The sequence below is a fragment of the Filicampus tigris genome, chromosome 3 (assembly GCF_054856515.1).
Source record: "Filicampus tigris isolate MCC_2025a chromosome 3, RoL_Ftig_1.0, whole genome shotgun sequence".
In the NCBI taxonomy this organism is placed as follows: Eukaryota; Metazoa; Chordata; class Actinopteri; order Syngnathiformes; family Syngnathidae; genus Filicampus; species Filicampus tigris.
In genome coordinates, this window is record NC_141219.1 from 17,258,510 (window position 1) to 17,277,762 (window position 19,253).

General features: G+C 39.6%; 1 protein-coding gene across 3 annotated transcripts in view; it reads right to left on the reverse strand.

Annotated features, from left to right (window-relative positions):
• Positions 1-301: 301 nt before the first annotated feature.
• The window catches only part of myo1ea (myosin IEa), a 65,447-nt gene continuing 46,495 nt past the window's right edge, over positions 302-19,253 (reverse strand). For 2 of the 3 annotated variants that reach the window (XM_086026187.1, XM_086026186.1), the window contains exons 17-30: positions 16,210-16,291; positions 14,964-15,070; positions 13,541-13,639; positions 12,218-12,362; positions 9,093-9,207; positions 8,827-8,996; positions 8,607-8,752; positions 6,678-6,824; positions 5,108-5,268; positions 4,945-5,025; positions 4,373-4,568; positions 3,881-3,916; positions 2,432-2,601; positions 302-1,793 (exon numbers count right to left, since the gene is read on the reverse strand). In XM_086026187.1, coding sequence (XP_085882313.1) covers positions 1,717-1,793; positions 2,432-2,601; positions 3,881-3,916; positions 4,373-4,568; positions 4,945-5,025; positions 5,108-5,268; positions 6,678-6,824; positions 8,607-8,752; positions 8,827-8,996; positions 9,093-9,207; positions 12,218-12,362; positions 13,541-13,639; positions 14,964-15,070; positions 16,210-16,291 — 1,732 coding nt within the window. In that variant the 3' untranslated portion in view covers positions 302-1,716. The remainder of the gene's footprint in view (positions 1,794-2,431; positions 2,602-3,880; positions 3,917-4,372; positions 4,569-4,944; positions 5,026-5,107; positions 5,269-6,677; positions 6,825-8,606; positions 8,753-8,826; positions 8,997-9,092; positions 9,208-12,217; positions 12,363-13,540; positions 13,640-14,963; positions 15,071-16,209; positions 16,292-19,253) is intronic. The other variant, XM_086026188.1, reaches the window with a different exon arrangement.

Below are 19,253 nucleotides of genomic sequence, written 5' to 3' on the forward strand. Positions count from 1 at the left end.
ATTTTACTGTGATGGTATTTCCCAAGATGTCCTGAATGAGCTAATATTTTGAAGTTCTTGTATCAGTGGAAAAATGTAGAGGGAGTGAATATAAATGTAAAATGTATTTATTTGTTAAAATTGTTAAATTGAATGAAAACTGAGGGAATTTGAAGAATGTGAAAAATAGCTTCCATGGTGCCCTGTATTAGGTGACAATTTAAATTGGAATGGTGCGGTGAGAAATGTGAGCGCTCTTCTGCATTCACACAACGCTTAAGACTTAGGTCCTGGTACATTCGTTGGAAATAAAAGCAAACAGTTGTTCAACAATACATGCTTTATTTAAAAAAAAAAAAAAAAAAAAAAAAAGTCTAATTTACTGTCTTGTATTGCACAAGGATGCTTTTAAACCATCCAAGCTCCAAAGTGATGATAAGTCCCAGCAGTTGATGAAGCAACTTAGAGCACAATGTGGTTATTTGGTCAAACAAAACCAAGTGAGAGGAATGTGAAAGAAAATGCAACTTGCAGTGCACAAAACGAAAAAAATAAAGGGCAAAAAGTCACTTCTGTGAACAAGAAAAAACAAATCGCCGTCATGTGTGTGAGAGAAGCCTTAAAGCGACCCTGTGAGTATTCAGACTAATATACTGTACAACAATTCTTCATTTACCAACAAGAACTCATAGGGAAACGCCATTGGAGCATTTATTCCGTATCCTTGATATCCAGCTTAAGGTTCATGTACTAGTGTTCTCATTGACCACCAAGTGAGGAAAACAAAATGTGTGTAGGGAAACTTTGGCATACTAGGAAAACGACGTGCACTAGTTGACAATTGTGACACTAGTACTAGTGCCAATATAAAATTCCACAAGATGACATCTAGCACTTCACTAGTAGTTATGCACAAATACCAAGTATTTTGCCTCACTAGTAACATGTAGCCCAAGTTGTCCTACTTAGAGTGTGAAAATATAATAAGCAGTGGCTTTACTAATCATTCCACTACTGCTCTTGAGTTGTTTTACTAGTGAGGACAAAGAGCATACTAGTGCATTTTCTTGGCCTAAATGTTCAAACGGCATTTCCACGTGAACTCAAATACAGAAAGGGAGCTCAAAATACAATTGTGTAAAAGTGTAAACAAAATCAGGTGGGGCCTTCGTTACTTGACTCGACAAAGCGTGTGTCCAAGGTAGTAGTACCTGTACTGATAAAGTGCTAACACACCACAGACAGCGTGCTCAGGTTACAGTACACACAGAGATGCTTACTATCTTTGGTGTCTAAGAACGGTATAAAATCACTACTTAACATCCATTCCCTGCGAGCTTTGCATTGACATAAATAAATATGACGGCATCTTTTAGGAATCATCTCATAAAAAGGGTTAAAAAAAAAAACCAAAATCACAGCCATTTCCCAGATTATGTGTACTGTAATTTTGAAAGGGTTCCTCAGCAAAAAGGTGATCAGGAGACAGAAAGCATGTATAAATACAATAAATAGTCGTTTGTTTTTGTTCAGCACTTCCGAAAAGAACAAAAGTAGTCCTCTTGTGTGGAGGAAGTGGACTGACAATGAGAGTTTACATTCATGGACTATGCAAGGCAGTAGTGGAGGGTTCATCCAGAAATCCCACAGTGCTTCTTGACGCTCCACCAGGAGGGATCTCGGAAGAACTCCTTCGTCCCACCCGTCCGTCCGTCTGTCCTCCTTCTCCTCCTCCTCCTAGATCTTGGCCACATAGTTGTTGGGGAAAAGGCCTTGCTTCCCCCGCAAACGTCCTGACCACCATCCAGAAGCGTCTGAAACAAACATTCATCAGATTAAGTCAGTTGTCAGTTACAAAATCATTATCATTATTGTCAATAATAATAATAACTATTATTATTATATAATAATAATAACTAGATAACATTTATATTCTTTAAATTATATGTTTATTTTAATGAACATATTTCAAAAACCTGATGTGCGACAAAAATGTAAAGACATTTTTTAAATCAGCATCAAAAATGTATTTAGGGACACATCACAGCAATCGCTGATTAAAATTTGTTGTTGACCAGTGTGAATTTGTTTTAATGAAAATTTAAAATAGTTTATCTTGGTATTTTACTGAACCATGTAATGATACAGGTAAACATGTTGTCAAATGTATATGTAAAGAAGTTTTTATACTAAATTAATTCATTTTAATTTTTTTTGACAAATTAGATATTTTATTATTTAAACAATGTAGCAATTATTAAATTAACCAATTATTTAACTAAAAGAAAATATGTTACATGCACAGGTGAAACTGCTTATTTCACTAGCTTTGAGGGGCACCATTCATTTGCAGACTGGACGCAGAGGGAGATTGAGAGACACATGCTGATTGTCCAAAATAACGACAACCTCAAATGTCTCCTTTCTATACGTGATGCCGATGCACACATACCCTCTTTGATGATGTCAATGATGTCGTTGGCGTTGAAGCTGAGCTCGTCCGTGTCCTGGGCGTCGTAGGCGTACAGTGCTTTGCACTGGGGCACCTGAGGTTTGGGCTTGGGTGCAGGCTTGGGTCGTCCGCCCCCTGGTGGAGGTCTGGTGGTTGACGGTCGATGAGCTCTGACGACGACACATCAACGGGAACAACGTTATATTAGTGTCACCCGCATGACCGCGTAACACCCGCACCATTGCCGCCACAAGAAGCCGATCAGCTGTTTCACTGCATGATACGATACGCATTGTCCACGCTTCTAATAGAATGATTCTACTAGAGACAAGAATCCACATTCCGCACTGCAATCAATGGAAAAAGCCCTTAATCCATTCCAGCCTACCTCCCAAAAAAACAACATTTTTGTTTTTTTTGAAAAAGGAAAAGACATTTGAATCTACATGGAGACGGTCACATGGTCCTCAGCAGGCTGATGCAATATTTGTCATTTTTCACAGAGGATAAAAAAATATATACAACTATATTTTTCTTTTCAATGGGCGTCATGCGGAGAGGCAAGCATGAAATTGGTGGGAAAATCGTTTTTAAAAAGGGCAAATACTGACACAAGCATTCAGCAAAATGAAATTCTGATATAATATAGCAATCAAATTATTGTGTGAATGCCAAGATACAAACATATCAATTAGTGCTATTCAACTGAAAAAAAAATGACTAATGTAAAATGCTGACATAAGTATTCTTTCTTACTGTCAGATTTAATATTGGGTAAATGCATTCTGACTAAATGTTTTTCCCCATGTTATTAGTTGGGGGGAGGGGGGGAATAATTGTTTTGTTATAGTGTGAAGGGTGACAGACACACTGAAAATGCAAATGTGTTATTTTTCTTTTGGATTTTCTTTCCCTTATTATATGAATAACTAGGGACAAGCATTCAGCATTGAGAGAGCCATGTTGTTTTCGGTTGAATTATTATTACTTTTTTTACTATCATTATTATTTTTTTTTTTTACAGACATTGCCACTACTGTAAATGTAAGATATTTTTAATAGTATAAATGCAATATAGTGCTTCTTTTGGCCTACTAATATGATCTTAAGTTGGATATGGAATAAAAACTCAATGACTTTATGGAAATCCGATTAATAGAATGAATCCAAGTACCGTAAATTATACTGCAGTCCCCAATATTACCTGTATAATAAACCAACTTTTTTCGTGTACAATGTGACAGCACACACACACACACACACACACCCAAACACACACAAATACAAACATCAACCTCGGGTAGCTTGAAAGCAAAGCGCGCCGCTTTGCTATTATGGGATGTTTGTTTTGCAATTGAAGGCGTCGCAGCAGTGGAGTTAAAGCCATCTGTAATTAAAAACCTTTTGTACTGTGATCTAACCACCACCCAAAACACAGCAAACACTCACATTCTTCCATTTGAAGCAGCTCCACTGACTCCATGACTACAAAAAGAGTACATTAGCCAAATTATGTCAAATTCGAGACATGTGTGTGCATGACCAACATCACCCTGGAAATGCATCGTCCTGGATGTCGTCGTGTGTTCAATATGTACTACAGAATTGGAGGACATTTTCTGTCATTTGTAGTTTTCTTTAAACCCTTTGTTGTTGGGTTAGGATAGTGGATCTTTTCTACATGTATTGAAAAATGTATTATCAAAAATGAAATTTATTGAGAGTATATATTTAGCACGTATTTTGTCCATATTTAAAATAGCATTTTTGCTATAAATCTGGCCCTCGAGTGGTCGCCTACAGCATTTAAGTTGGCCTCAATCGTCCTCCAATTGTGCAATCACCCGTATGTGTTTTGCGTAGAATCACACGTCGCTTAGAATCCCCTTTATCAATATTGCCTCATTAGCCTCAGCAAATACTGTGTGTGAGATTCCTCACCCTGCAGCTCCTTGATCAGGAACCTTGAGAAAGTCCAGATTGGGTCCAGGTTGTGGTCGTACGCTGCCCCTCTCCCTGGGCTGGCTGAGGTTGCTGGGGAGGTGAGGGCGCATGGCGTCGCCTTGGTGCTGATATAGCGAGTTCCGCGTATTGGCCATGTGATTGCTATTCTTCAGCCCGCCGTTCTGGTGGGCGACTGTGATGAGGAGAGCGGAAAAAGATTAGGGCCTATGAGCGATACAGATTTTTTTTTTAGGCTGATGCCGATTCCGATACGATCAAAAAGGCCAATCCATTAAAAAATATATCATGTATAAACGTACTTACTTTTGGGTCCCTTAACGCTTACAACAATAAAGATGTGAATTACGGGCACAACATTTGACTATTTTCCAATAAAGTGTCATTTTGCCAATAGCAATTGTGTGACAACAGAAAAATCTGTCCCATTTGTTTTGCCTATTTTGTTTGTGTCATTATCTTTGTCTACGTTTAATTACGTAAGTATTCTGAGGTGAAAAATCGTTCTGCTGAACCCAAAAAGTTGAGAACGGAGCACGTGAATACAGCACCTGGAGGTCCCGGCGCGGCCCGCGACGGCGTATTCTGGTGTGTTCGAGAGCGTCTCTGGACGTTGCTGGCCCTGGAGGGACCTGAGAAAGGAAGTCGACGCAAGTGGGTTTTTGCGCACATCTCCGGGGCTCACTTTCTCAACTCCGATGTGGTTCTACTCACGCGTGTTCCGAGGAAGTCCCGGCCCGATGCTGACCTGCAGATTTTTGCTGGAAGGCTTGAGCACGGCCATGTCTCCCTGACCCTGGACGAAGGTGACCTGTCGGGAGCCAGCTCCCCCACTTATGATGCCCCAATTCTCCTTCTTCAGCTTCAACGACAGTCTGACATCCAAACAAAAAGACGTTCACTGTCCAGCCTTGACATCCGCTAGTGTGTTGTGATTTGGACTTTACTGATCCATACTGATCTGTCTGTCTATAGTAGAAAAATATTGTACACAACCCTGTTAAAAAGGTCTTTACAGTATCCAGGCAAGTCGAAATTTCCATTTGCGCAGCTTCAGTGTTGTATCACATTGTGCCACAACATGCTGGGTAGCTCTGTGGTCTGCTGGAAGACGCGGCTCGTAATTTAGAGCAAGAAGAGGATGGAAAGAAAGTATATGCTTGTGAATATTGTTATAATCTTTCTTTGTATTTTACTGCTTCATTTGTGTAGACTAGTAGTTGTTTCAAGCTTTACAGTGAGCGCAATATTTTCAAAGGTGTTTTGAATTTTATGCTAGCATTAAGCTAAAGGACTTTCATTACATAAAATGATAGTCTGGTTGAATAACATGGGTGTTTTAAATATACAATGTTTAATTTTGTTTTGTTGTATGCTTTCTGTGTATGTGTTGCTGCTCTGTTTGTATTAAGTAGCGGTTGTTTGAAGCTTTGTAATTATGGTAACATCCATGCTAATCCCTGTTAAGGCATTTTTCATTTTATGCTAGCATTAAGCTAGCAGACGTTCATTAGATAAAAATCAGAGTCCGGTTGAACAATTTGGGGTTTAAATATTCAGTGTTTGATTCTGTTTTGTTGTATGCGCTCTTTGTTTGTGTTGCTGCATTGGAACACTTATTGAAGGTTTGGAATTACGTCACATCTGGATTAATTTCCGTTAGCCCGTCGATGACGTTACGCATTATAGTGAATCGTTGTATATTTGCGGATTGGCATTCGCAAATTCACAGTTTTACAGATTTTACCTGGACCCTATTCCCAGTTATTGTTGGAAAGCCCCACGCTTATTTGCATTTTTTTTATTTTTTTACTCAATCCTCCACTTATTCATGTTTTTTGCCCAGATTTTTCTTAATGGTAATTATAATCAAACATCAATTATTTTCAGATTTACATGTTTTAATAACTTTAAATAACATAAACCTACTTATGGTGGGAAAGGTAACACTATTACCCGTAGCTATATATTTGTGGTCACTCTATATCCGCTATTGATGGAGGATCTTAAAAAAAAATACCTGTGATAAATGGGGACTCACTAGCTGGTCAGGGAAGCTACAAAAACAGTTACAGTTACGTTAGAGTTTCTGGCGGTGTCCGACGTGACAATCTCCCATATCCTATGGCTGTCATGGCATAGGCATTTTAACAGGGGGCATGAATTCTTTATTCATCTGGACATGTGTGTGTGTGTGTGTGTGTGTGTGTGTGTGTGTGTGTGTGTGTGTGTGTGTGTGCGTGTGGGGGTGTGTGTGTGAGTGTGTGTGAGAGAGTCTCCTTACGTGTTACCAAACTTGAGCGGTAGAGTCCTCTGGGTTTTCTCCTCGAACCTGCGGGCCAGTAAGCTAATGAACTCCGTTTTGAAGACACACTCCAGCAGGCTGTCGTACTCCTGCTCGTGTAGAATGATGAAGTCATCCTGTAGGGTGCTGGGGAAAAAAAAAACACGTATTTACATGTTAGCGGTTACAAACTGTAAATAATGTCATCACATTAATAGTATTAATATGAATAATAGTAATGAAGAAAGTACTTCCTGGTTTGTTTGGGCTTTGGTATCAGATATCTGCTACACAAGGATATATGAAAAAGATCTGCCTTTATAAATGTGAACAGGATCTATTTTTCTGGACACTGTTACACAAGTATCAATTCAGCAACATGTTTATTACTTATAATTAATTAATAAATATTTTAATATTTATTGTAGTTGTAGTTTTGCAGTGGTGACAAAACATTAGAAACAGCTCTCAGTATGATACAGTACAATCTGCACTACTCAAAATTGCAACCACAATATTAAGCATGACAATTATTTTCATGTGCGCTACTAGTAGAACTAGTGCCTTCCTAGACATAAAGTAGTTGAATTTACTAGTCAAACTACTCCCTACTAGCGCTACTTTTGGCCTACTAGTGAACAATTAACCTTTATGAGTGAACTACTATGCTGTACTGGCAACACTACTAGGTCAAACTAGTAGGCATGTGTCATGCACTAGTAGCCTACTGGACCCTTGCTAGTAGCACCAAAAGGCCTAGTAGTAGTTTTACCTCACTATTAACATGTAGTTGTCCTACTCTTAAGCCAAATTGTCCTACTAGTCTTCAGGAATGTCACAGAGTAGTGAAATATAACCAAACAAAAATGTCATTCGTAAGACACAGTCAGTCTATCAGTCAATCTAGTGCGCCCTAATTGTTCTACTGGTGCAGTGCATCTTACTCGTGAGGACAGAGAGAGAGAGGTTATCTTAAGGTCCAGGTACTTGTAATGACTAGTAGGACAACTTTAGCATACTAGTAGGACAACTACATGTTACTAGTGAGGCAAAACTGACCACTCGTTTAGGTCAACTAGTACTAGTACTAGTACGCTCATTGTCCTCACGACACTGGAAAAAAAACCTGATGAGTTAGTTCAACTCAAATGATTAGGAAATGGATCAAGGGTCATTTAAGTTTAATACAGTAACTCAGACAATTTAAGTACTTTGAAAATCGTTTTATTTGATTACAAGTAACTCAGAAAATTATTATATTAAACAATATTAAATTATTATATTAAATTATGGTATATAAGTAACACAAGTGAATAAAGTTTTATTTCAAAATTATTACCGGTACTCAAAATTAAAATGGGCTTTCTACCTTTATTAACAATAATATAATAATACATTTTGTTTTGTGTTATCCAATGGCCTACCAGTACTTAAAAGCAAAGTCAACCCAAAAGATTTATTTCCAAGAATATGTTGTATGCAGGCCTACTAGTTGAAACAAGGCATTCTGATTAATATTGCGTTTGTGGAATATGACAAGTATTAAAATCCACATCTCAGGGGGCAGCCATATTGCCACTTGTCGACTGAAAATGACATCACAGTTGCTCAGGGCTCAGGTAACGACCAATCATGGTTCAGCTTCAGAAAACAAGTGTAAATGCTCCAAAATGTTACTGTACTGATAACAACTAAGTTAAAAAAAAAAAAAAAAAAAAAAAAGAAACATTTTAAGTGAGGTTACTCTTTCTGGAATGAGTGATTATTCCAACTGTTTTACAGGCTTAAGTTATGTTAACTTAATTCTTCTAGTGCGGTGAATTATCTTAATAAGGAAGACAAACAGCATACTAGGACCTGAAACTTAAGATGGATATCAAGGATATGGAAGAAATGTTCAAACAGCTTTTCATTGGCACGAATTAGTACCTCAAAGACAGTCCCAAGATCTTCTCCACATTGATGTGCCGCTTGAGCACCTCGGTCACTTGTCCTTTCTCAGGTCCCTGTTTCACTTTTTCTCTTCCTATCAGGTACACCGACCTCGGCGTCAGGATCAAGTCCCTCTTGATCGGCTGAGCACGAGATATATAATTCATTAGTACATCGTGAATCCGCAAAGGAGTAAAGAACCGAGGTTGAAACCCACATTGAACCGGCGATCATATTTGGTGACTTTGTCAGCAAAGTCGATCTTCTCCCTCTTGGCCAGGAATTGGCGCAGCTCGGGCCTGTCATCCATGCCCAGGTAGTCTCCCACAAAGTTTCTGTTCAGGCTGTGTCGCCGCCTCTCCTTGTGATTCAGCAGCAGGTCAGATGCTTCACAGACACGCAAACGCACACACACACACACACACACACAATCTGAGCAAAGCGCTTTGGACACACTGGACCTACATGTGACACTTCACTAACCTTCCTCGCGCATCTGGACGTACTTCTTGCGGGCCGCATATTTCCTCCAGGCTTTTTGGATGGTTCTAGCATAGCCATCAAACTTGCGCTCCCTGGTCTCCTCGAGCAGAAAAAGCTGACAAAAGAGGACAGAATAGCTCATCTAAAACTAGACTTAAATACATTAACACCACAAAGACAGCCATTTTGTACACCTATGATTCCCAACTAGTGCCGTGAAAAAATCCAGGTGTGCTGCGGGAAATTATCCAATTTTACACAATTCTTCAAACAATCATTATTTACTACAAGTAATATCTATCTTTGCTAGCAACGTATAGTGACAGGCAGAACAATGAATTGCTCTTCCACTACATGAAAGAAGGTAAATAATTACATTTTGGTGACATTTTTCCAGTGTAAAATATTGTCACTGTCGGGCGGAAACCTTAGTTTGCCATGATTAGTACGGTACTAAAATGAAAAAACTCCATTTTGCTTGAGTTACTAAACACTAAAATTAGTAATTAGGCTGTCACTGATTTAAAAAGTATGAACGAAAATCTCCCACCAAAACTTGTTAATTCCCCGCCAAAACTAGTTAGTAACGTGTGGACATAAGTATACGTTTGTGAAAAAAAGCCATTAAATTGCCCATATTTGGACACAAACAATGTTCTATACTATTATCCTATTCTGAGTCATGCAAGTACAGATAAATTGCAAGTTGGCCAGTGCCCTGATTGATCCAGCAGATGGCACTGTGGCGAAAGAAAAGCTTTGCTAATGACTGACGATGAATTTTGTGTCACACTAATGCTGCCGAGTCAACATTTTAAAATTACATTTTGACACGCTTCTATCATCTATCACCTATAGTAACCTATTCAAAAAGAACATGCTCAAAAAGGGTAAAAGCCTAACTTCGGGGATGAATTAATGGCGTGTGGATGAAGGCGGCTGTTTTAAATTAGTTGTGCTCAATGTCAGAAATTCTTTTCTATGTAGTTTTGCCATAAGGAAAAGTCAGTTTCCCAGTTCAAGAAAAACAGCTGTTTTGGGTGTTATTCTACATGTCATTTCGTGTGAGACTATCAAAAACATGCAATCACACTCCGTGGCCTCCAAGACTACCAGACTAAACATCCTGCCTGCCCACCAGCACAGCACAGCCCAGCCCAGCCACTTCGTCAGTACACACCATGGCACCACCGTCGTCGCAACAACAAAAAATCAAACAGCATAAGTGTCACGTTGTTATAGCCCTTTACAAATAGATAGCCCTTTACAAATAGATATTTGAACAGAAATGGTGCATCAGTACATGTAGACGGATAATTTAACAATACTCACAGGCGTGTATTCTTTATCCTCTGTGTAGAAGACTTAATATAACTGCAGATACATTTATATCTTTATTACTCTGCCCCCAGGTATATAGTGCTTTATTATCCTTATTATTTTTGCTTGGAGCATATTCAATACATTCTCAATTGTCACAGCAGCAAAATTAAAACATTGAAATCTAATCCAAGCAAAACAAGAAAAAAACGGATTTTCTCGCGAAAGCTGCTACCTCTGTAAAATGTTTAAATCATGATATTAAGACTTATTCCTACAATCTTGAATTTGGTTAAACGACACCTAGTATGTAGCTAGTCTCGCCCTGCTTCACCCACTGACATCTAAATGTTGGCCTGTTTTACTGCCGCTTGTCCTTCCTCGACTTCACACTTTTACTATTATATTTTTGACAATATCCTTTAGAATATTTTTTTTCATTTTTCCACTTACACGCGTCATTTCGACCCATTCGACGCAAAAAGTCACTTCAGCCAGGGTATGCATATTTGACTTAACAGTATGAAAGACGGCTCTCGCCAGATCATCCATCATCACGTTGGGTCTTTGCGGCCATTTGGCCATCAAACATCAAACAAGGTTCACTTGTTTCGTCCGACAGAAAAAAAAAAACCCGCTTCAGTCTGAAAACTAATTAGCCAGCCTCTGTCCTATCGCAGAGAAAGGTTTGTTTTGAGAAGCCTGTCAGCCGCTTTCATTTTGTGTCATATTTGGCTTTCATAAGCGCACCTCAGTGACGTGGACTTTGAGCGTGAGGCGGGGGAGGCCGCTGGTGAATAAGTAACATTCAGCATCAGCTGTGAGGGGGAATTAAGACTAAGTTGTCTGTGCATTCATTTCTACACATGCGTGCGTGCGCGCGCGTGATGTGATGTATACAAATCTCAACAAGTACGAGCGCGGACTCGACACAAGTGGCGCTTTCATAAAAAAATGGCCAGGGTGGAAAAAAGACGAGCCTATTGGATGTTGTGTCAACTCGGCAACCACACTGCGTACTTTGTTGAGCCGGTGCTGACGCGCAGCGACGGCTCGGGTGGCGTCTCCTCCCATACGTCGACGAGCTGCTTGCGATTTTGGATACTGATCCCGATGGAAAGCCCAGCATTTATTCCATATCCTTCTGTCCATGTACTAGTATGTCCTTTGGCTTCACTAGTACGAAATTTTAGTGCACCGGAAGGACTGTGTCGCTAGTAACATTTACTCCTCTATTTTATCACATTTCCGCACACTTGTAGGATAACTACATGTTACTCGTGTGGCAAAATTGCTAGTGGGCATTACGGTCTACAGGTGTGCGCTAGTTCTACTAGTGCAGTGATTTGTCTAACTAGCCAAGACAGAGAGCGTATTACTGCATGTACCTTCAGATGAATATCAAGGATACCAAATAAATGCTCAATCAGCTTTGCAGTGATGCCTTAATATGGTGTTTAAAACGTTTATCTCAACCACTCATTCATTGTTTTGGTGCTCGGGCCAAAGCCATGTCTAATATAAAAGTCGTGCTTTGGTGCAATTTTGTTGCCAAGGACTGATGTTGAAGTGAGTTGAGGAGCTTCGTGTAGCGGTTTGCCGCCATCTTGTGGCAACTACAGGCAAATATAAATCTTATTTGGGCGTCATTTCCTGTTGGAGTTTCACTATTTGTGGCAGGATTCGCAACACACTACACTTAAATAAAAAGTATATAGCATGTATGACTTAGTGGAGTTAAAGTCAGTGAGCAAAAGAAAAACAAAACAAAACATGAGAGGGCAATGATCCGAGGCCAAACGTACCGACTCGGGGGCTTTGACGAACACCTTAGTCCGGCCCAGCTGGAACTGATCCTGGTCCATGTTGACAGAGCGCATGAGGTGAAGGACACCTTGTTTCTCGTCACCTTGCCACGAAGGCCACGACTCTTTGGTCAGGATGGCATACCTGCAAAAACAAAGATCAGCAAATCTCACTGAGGAGTGCCATTATCCATCCGGTGGCGTGTTTTTTTGTTGTCGTTTTTTTTTTTTTCTTGGGGCAGTTGGCTCTTCATGGGTTGGCCCTTGGCAAAAGGTGCAGGGAGGTGTTGAAAGCTCTGCAGCCACACCAGGAACACACCACATCGTTCCTTTGTCGTTGCCCTTTGCTGAGCTGCATTATGTCTCGCTCCCACGTTGGATTCTGTTCTCTAGCTGCATGTTATTTGTGCTCTCGTTTTTTTTTCTTGTGAATGCCTGCATTTGCCTGGTACTCCTTCCTTGCCCACCCATTTACTGCTGAAATATTGTTGATGACTATTTTCCCTACTCATCATTCACACTTTATTTTTAATTAGCCTTTCAGTTTTCTTATTCTGTACTTAGTGTGAACTTACAATATCTACTCGTCAGTAGCACCTTTTTGTTCAACCCTAATTGGAGTAAAGACTTTTGAGTTACTCTTTCTACGTTGCTTGCCTGCTTGGTGGTCCGGCCAGTCGCTGCGTTTGCTCATGCATTAGACACGCAAGGGATTCAGACTTTAGCATGCTGTAAGTTTAAATTTCATGTAATTGCTGAAGTTGATCTCTGTGAATACTTTGGAGCAGAATATTTGCAGATTTCACCAAGCCATGAATTTCTTTGAAGAGCTTTTATGGCCACTTTAAACAAATGTATTCATCTTAGTGACTAATTAAAGACTCATTGCAATCTCCATTATGCTAAAATGCTACACAGTAATTACAAATTTCCCCTAAAAATACAGCAATGTTGTATATTGTATCTGGCTTTCATAAGGCTCTTGAACAGGCGAGTTAAAGATTGTGCGTCATCTATCCTAATTAGGGAAGTAGTTGTATTGGCCATGGTAATTATAGCCAAATGTTGAATTGCCCCTCCTTAATGCTGATTGTTTTTTTTTTTTGTTTTTTTTTTTTCAAAATCTCAATGATGATGACCTTCGCTCATTCAAATAAAGGATACATAACATTTTTTTTTAAAAACTGTGTAAAATGTCCAGCTCGTAATTGATGCTAACCTAAAGTTTGATTAGAAAATCCCCCAAAAAGCGGTTCTTGAGAATCTTTTAAATGTGCCGCTTCTGGCAATGAAAAGGATTTTTCAAGGTGGCGGTTGCGTTACCTGTTGAGGAACTTCCTGAAGACGCGGCGGTAAGCGTAGCCAGCACGCCTCACCCTAATGTTCTCCTTCAGGCCCAGATATTCCACCTGGTGCTTCACACTGGACACACACAAACACAAGAATTAACGAATTGATAGCCCACTGCCTTTTTTGTATGAAGTCGCAGTCTGAATCAGAACACCATTCTAGAGCTCTGACCTACCTTAAAGCTTAATACGGTGAACTCTCGCTATATTCATCGTTCATGCCCTCGCCGTATCACAGATTTTCAAGCAATCATTTTTTTATGGGTTTTCAATGTATACGGGCAAGTCGGAATTTAGACTTGTTGTATGCTCTTGTTTGGTGTGTTGCTGCGCCGTGTGTGTTAAAGTAGCAGTTGTTTGAAGGTTTCGGAATTAGTGTAACATGCTATGCTAGTTTCTTTTCGCCCGCGACATTTCACATTATATGTTAGCAAAAGGTAGTGGACTTTTGTCAGAGGAAATTATAAGGTGTGGTTGAACAATTTGGCGTTTAAATATACTGTTTATTTGTCTTATGTGACTTTGAGGGTTTTCATTTCAAATGGGATTGAAAAATAGCTTGAAGCAAGCACGCTTTGGCTCTCATTTGAAAAAATGTGAGTGAGTCTCTTTTGGTTACTTTTTGTTTCGTCAAACTAATATTATATGATAGCCTTTCATTCATTCTCAGCCAAAGGAGGAGAGCAGGTGCTAAGAAATACTTTATAAAGTGCGTTTAATTATTAGTTTAAATGAGTTTAAAGCATGAGATACATTTATTGAAAAATGCCCAATGAAAGTGCTTTGAACTTGAACCCTGAACCTTATGACTCAGTTAAGTGAAACTAAATGTTATGTGCTGAGAGAATCCTGTATGTGTTAACTTGGTAATACGTATTACTAAATTGATGTCAACTGCCACACACTGCAAGCTTTTTTTTTTTTGCCATCTGTTGGATCGGATGGATCGCTGTACTAATTAGCCCCAATTTCTTATATAATTATGCTAAACAGCTAACCAAGTAACCGAAGCACGAATCAGGCTTGGCATCAATCCCTCCAGTAGAATTCCAAGTATCAATAGACAGATACATTTATGTCATTGAGAATCTAACTACTTCGTAAGCGTATGCATATGAGCTACTTTTTCCCCAACATGTGCCTCCGACAATCTATTTCGTACTTCCTGTCAAAACAGCGGTCCCGGTGCTAATTAATGGGTCCGACTCAACAGGAAGCTCAGAGACTGTGAACAATACAATACAAGTACTTTTCAAGCCTCTGAGCGGGAAGCTGAAAGAAAGCGATAAAGAAGGGGAACGTCCCTCACGGTACGATGGCCTTTAGATGGAGAATTAAAAAAAAAATAGAAGAAGCAGGAAGGTGATGAAAGAGGTTAGAATGACTTGCTCGCTTACCGGCCCTCTTCCCAGTCTCGGGGTTTCTTGGTCTCATTGGGTTTGATACAGCGGATATAATGGGGAGTACATTTCATCAGTGTGCTCACCAGGTCATTGGCTTGTTTCTGGGTGGGTGAAAACAAAAGGATTATCAATATGCTGGCCGTTAGGCATCCCTGCACAATCAAGAGGGATCCGATACAAGAGCTGTGAAGACAATTCTCAGTTTAGGTACAGATTTTAGCAAGAAACATGAAGTACGTAATGTGATTTAGCGGGCCACATAAAATGATGTGTTGGACCTAGGTCTGTTCGATTTTGCCTAACAAGAAAATCCCGATTATTTTCTCTCAAACCCGATTTTACGGATACGAATTCTTTGTAAATTTTGAATGTCTTTTATTCAAACTGAATTTTTCTTTCTTTGAACTCAAAATGCCAGTTAATTTAACTTAATACACACAGAACAATCCATTGGGATTAACAGCATTTTACTTACACAATTAATTTTCAGATCTGTTCTTAATTAAACCAATATTGAAAGAAGAAAGTGCATATAGCATCTGAAACGAAATCATCAAAATGAGAGAAGGTAGACAGTCAAGTCTGTAAACCAAACAGTCTGTCAGCAAGTCATTTTGCCAACCAGCTAGTGACTAGCCTTTCACATTTCTCCCTGGTCTCACTTAAACATAAATCAATGATTAGTGCAAAACTGTCACTCAATAATACAATGCACTGTCAAGCTTCAGTGGATGCATAGTCTGTCTGGCCAGAGGTTCGTTGTAGAGGAGAAAAAAAGTGACGCCTTTCAGACGTTGAGTTACTTGCTCACGGGTTGTGTTGTACATGCGGGGCACACACTACGCTACAGATCTATTTTTGCCCGATTTATTAACTCGTTTCGGACTGCGCGCTCGTGGGAGGAAGCGGAAATGTAGAGGAAACTACGGTGGCTTAGATACACCAAAAATAAAAAAATCGAACGTGCCGATTTGAACGTTTTTTAACATCGTTTGATCCAGAAAAGTCGGTTTCGGTTCAAAATCGCTTAATCGAACAGCTCTAGTTGGACCGGAAACGGGTCCCCCGCCCCTCATGTTTGACACCTGTGACAAACACAAACAAATATGCACATTGAAACACACACACACACAAGTTCAATCCTACAAAAACACACACACAGACACACCCCCACACACAGACACACACACACATCACTGAAACACACACAAAAGACAGAAAAACAAAAACAAGCACACACCTTTATTTTACTGCCTGCAGTAGTGGGCCGACCCTTTTTATCCGCATTGAGGTTTTCAGGAAAGAGAGCTCTGAAGAAAGCTCTGTTGGGAGCACAAAAGTGAGCAGAGTCAGTCGCCGTCATCGTCCATTCAACATCATCTCTTGGCAGCGCAAAACAAAAAGGCAGTTAATGATTCAACAACCGAAAGGTCGCCGACAAACGTCATCCATTTACATTTCAAATCCACCCAAGGTCACAAGTGTAGATCGTTAAACTGGGAAATGACTTGTTCACACAGAAATCCTCCCTGAGAAAGTGGAAACACAAATGTGCTGGCTTTCACTTGATCAGGGAACTGATGACAACCTTTTGACTGGAAATGCCTTTTGCAAAAAGCACAACAAAGTCGTTTAAACAACGTGGACCTCAGAATGGATCCCACATGCTTAACTATGACACAGCTTGTTTGATGGTTACTCATCCGCTAAGCAAAACAAGTGCTACATTTTATTTTTGGAGGCACCCTTTTCATTTATTTCCCCTATATCGCTAGCCTAATAGCATTAGGCTGCAACAAACCATTATTTTAATTACAAAAAGAAAAGGGATTCGGTTCAGATACAGATGGATTTTTTTTTTAGGAAATGCCATAGCTATAAATGACAATGCATGGTAAATTCCGTATTGTGCAATATCTTATGGGCTAAACCTAAAAAACCCCCAAAAATATATCTCAAAAAACTGATGCCGTAGAAAAAAATACATTTTTTAATCAGCGTCGAAAATACTTTTTAAGGACACATAAATGATCAGCGTAATTCATGAGGTGGCAATTAATAGTAATTGTGATACCTCTAAACAGCAAAATTGCCAAAAAGTCATTTTAACTTACTGTGACAATATCAATAAGAAATACCAATGTGCGTGCTAAAAAAATGTTTTTTTTCCTTCAGGTCTGTGTAGATTCTCAGTCATTCAGGTCATCTGCAAAGGGTGAATCAATTGTGGTTTTTTTCTTATCTTACAAGTAAGTTACAAAATGACTTGGGCAATAATGCTACGGGGAGATATCAGCAATTCCTACACATGTTTTCACTTCGTTTTGTACTCGTATTAGAAAATATTGCACTAAGCTGCGCTACAGTTTACACATCGCCGTTGTTATTTTATTGTTCTTTCTCGAGTCGGAATTCTTCGCCCTCGATGTAGGTTTATTTAGATTTGAGCGTGGGCCTCGAAGCTGGGTGGCTTGAGAACAAAGCCCCCGCAGTTTGTGTGTACGAGTAACACCCAGCTGACACTGGTCATTTCTTTCTTATCTTTTAACCTGGTACTTTCAAGAACAAGGTGGTTCCCTTCCTTCCCAAGCTTCCTTTATGACTGCCACATGTTTTATTGCATGTACATGACTAGTACCTTGACTTTCAATTTGCTTGTGTCAAATCAGTTTCCCCCACTGAAATGAATTGTCATTAATCTACCACCATTTTTTTGTACATGTTTTTAATCATAAAGCACGGTGTTGTGAAATATGAATACGAAAAAAAAAAACAAGAAAACTTCAAATTTCAGTGGGTGTCTTCTCCACGCAGAAGCGTTTTCGTTTTCTATTTGTGTTTGAATCTTTGTACTGATCAATAAGCAGCTGGAAGGGTATCGTCATTCCTAACTGATTCATTGGCAAAGACAAATGTATTTGTCTTTTCACAGTCCAGCCATTCAATCCCAGGAACTTATTTATATTTTTTTCTATTTTTTTCAAACGTTAGGGTAAAAGAGGGTCTGAAAATGTCTGGTAGTTAAACAGGGATGGAACTCAAAAACAGGTTCTTTACGAGAACTGATTTCAAGGAATTGTTTGTTGGCTTCCCCGATTCTACTGATCGATTCCTCAAAAGATTGTTTAATAATAATAATAATAATAATAATGCATCAGATGTTTGACCGGCAGCATGCCGATGGTGAGGCTGCTTAAAGCTTCTCGTTCTCAGGTGTGATTCTACCGACGCAGTGGAGGGAAAGTTAAGAAGCACTTTGAGCGGGAAGCCGAAAAAAAAATGTTCAGATCCGTCTTTCAGCTGTCTCAGATGTCCCTGTGGGGAAGACTCGCCAAAACCAAATACTAAATGTTATTTTTGACAGGACAATTATTTGTTTTTTGTTTATGTATTCTTTGTTATTTCCCCCACCCAATGAGAATCGATAAGGAATTAAACTGCTAAACAGTTATGGAAAACGGCATAATTTGTATCCCAATTTTTTTTTTTATCAGTTCCCATCCTTACGTATATATCAAGGTACCACGGTCAATATATGGAATGCTGCATGTGTCCGAAATCACAAAAGCTGGTTCACAAAGGAGGTGGGGTTAGAGGGTATCCATAAAGTACGCTTTCCACAGATGGCTCCTTAGACACACGGAAATCCAGAGGAACCACACCACCACCAGAGCTGACCCTCTCAACGATGCCCCCGTAGTGAAGGCCAAACTAGGGTTGACCCCGAAAGATGTATATCTCGACTGCAGCCAGACACGTTTCAAAGGTCATGTCGTAATCCCGCTTGCCCGCCCACCCAGACTTCTTTTGCATCACAAAAGTTGCCTTGACGCTGACATTGCCACATGTCTGAATGTATGGCTACCACGTAGGAGCTTTACAGCTAAAAAGGAAGTGTTCACCCAGATTTAAGGGATCAAAATGAAAAGAAGAGTCCACATCAGCAACACAAATACTGAAATCAGATTTGGATTTTGGGAAATTTTGCTTTCATTTATGGCTTCATCTATGCATGCATTATCACCCAAAATGTAATGGGGAAACTTCCATCCACTTGTACTAAATTATGTTTTCTGATGAGTTTGAGTTAATTCCTGTAGACGTTGAGGGAGAGGTGGGCTACACCCTGTACTGGAGGCCAGTCAATGACAGGGCACACACAGTGGATTTAGAATGTCGGCACACCCATTCAAATGCCAGATTTTATGATTTACAAAAATCAAGACAAAGATCATTCTTTTCAAAACTTTTTCGACTATTTATGTAACAAATCAATTGAGGGAG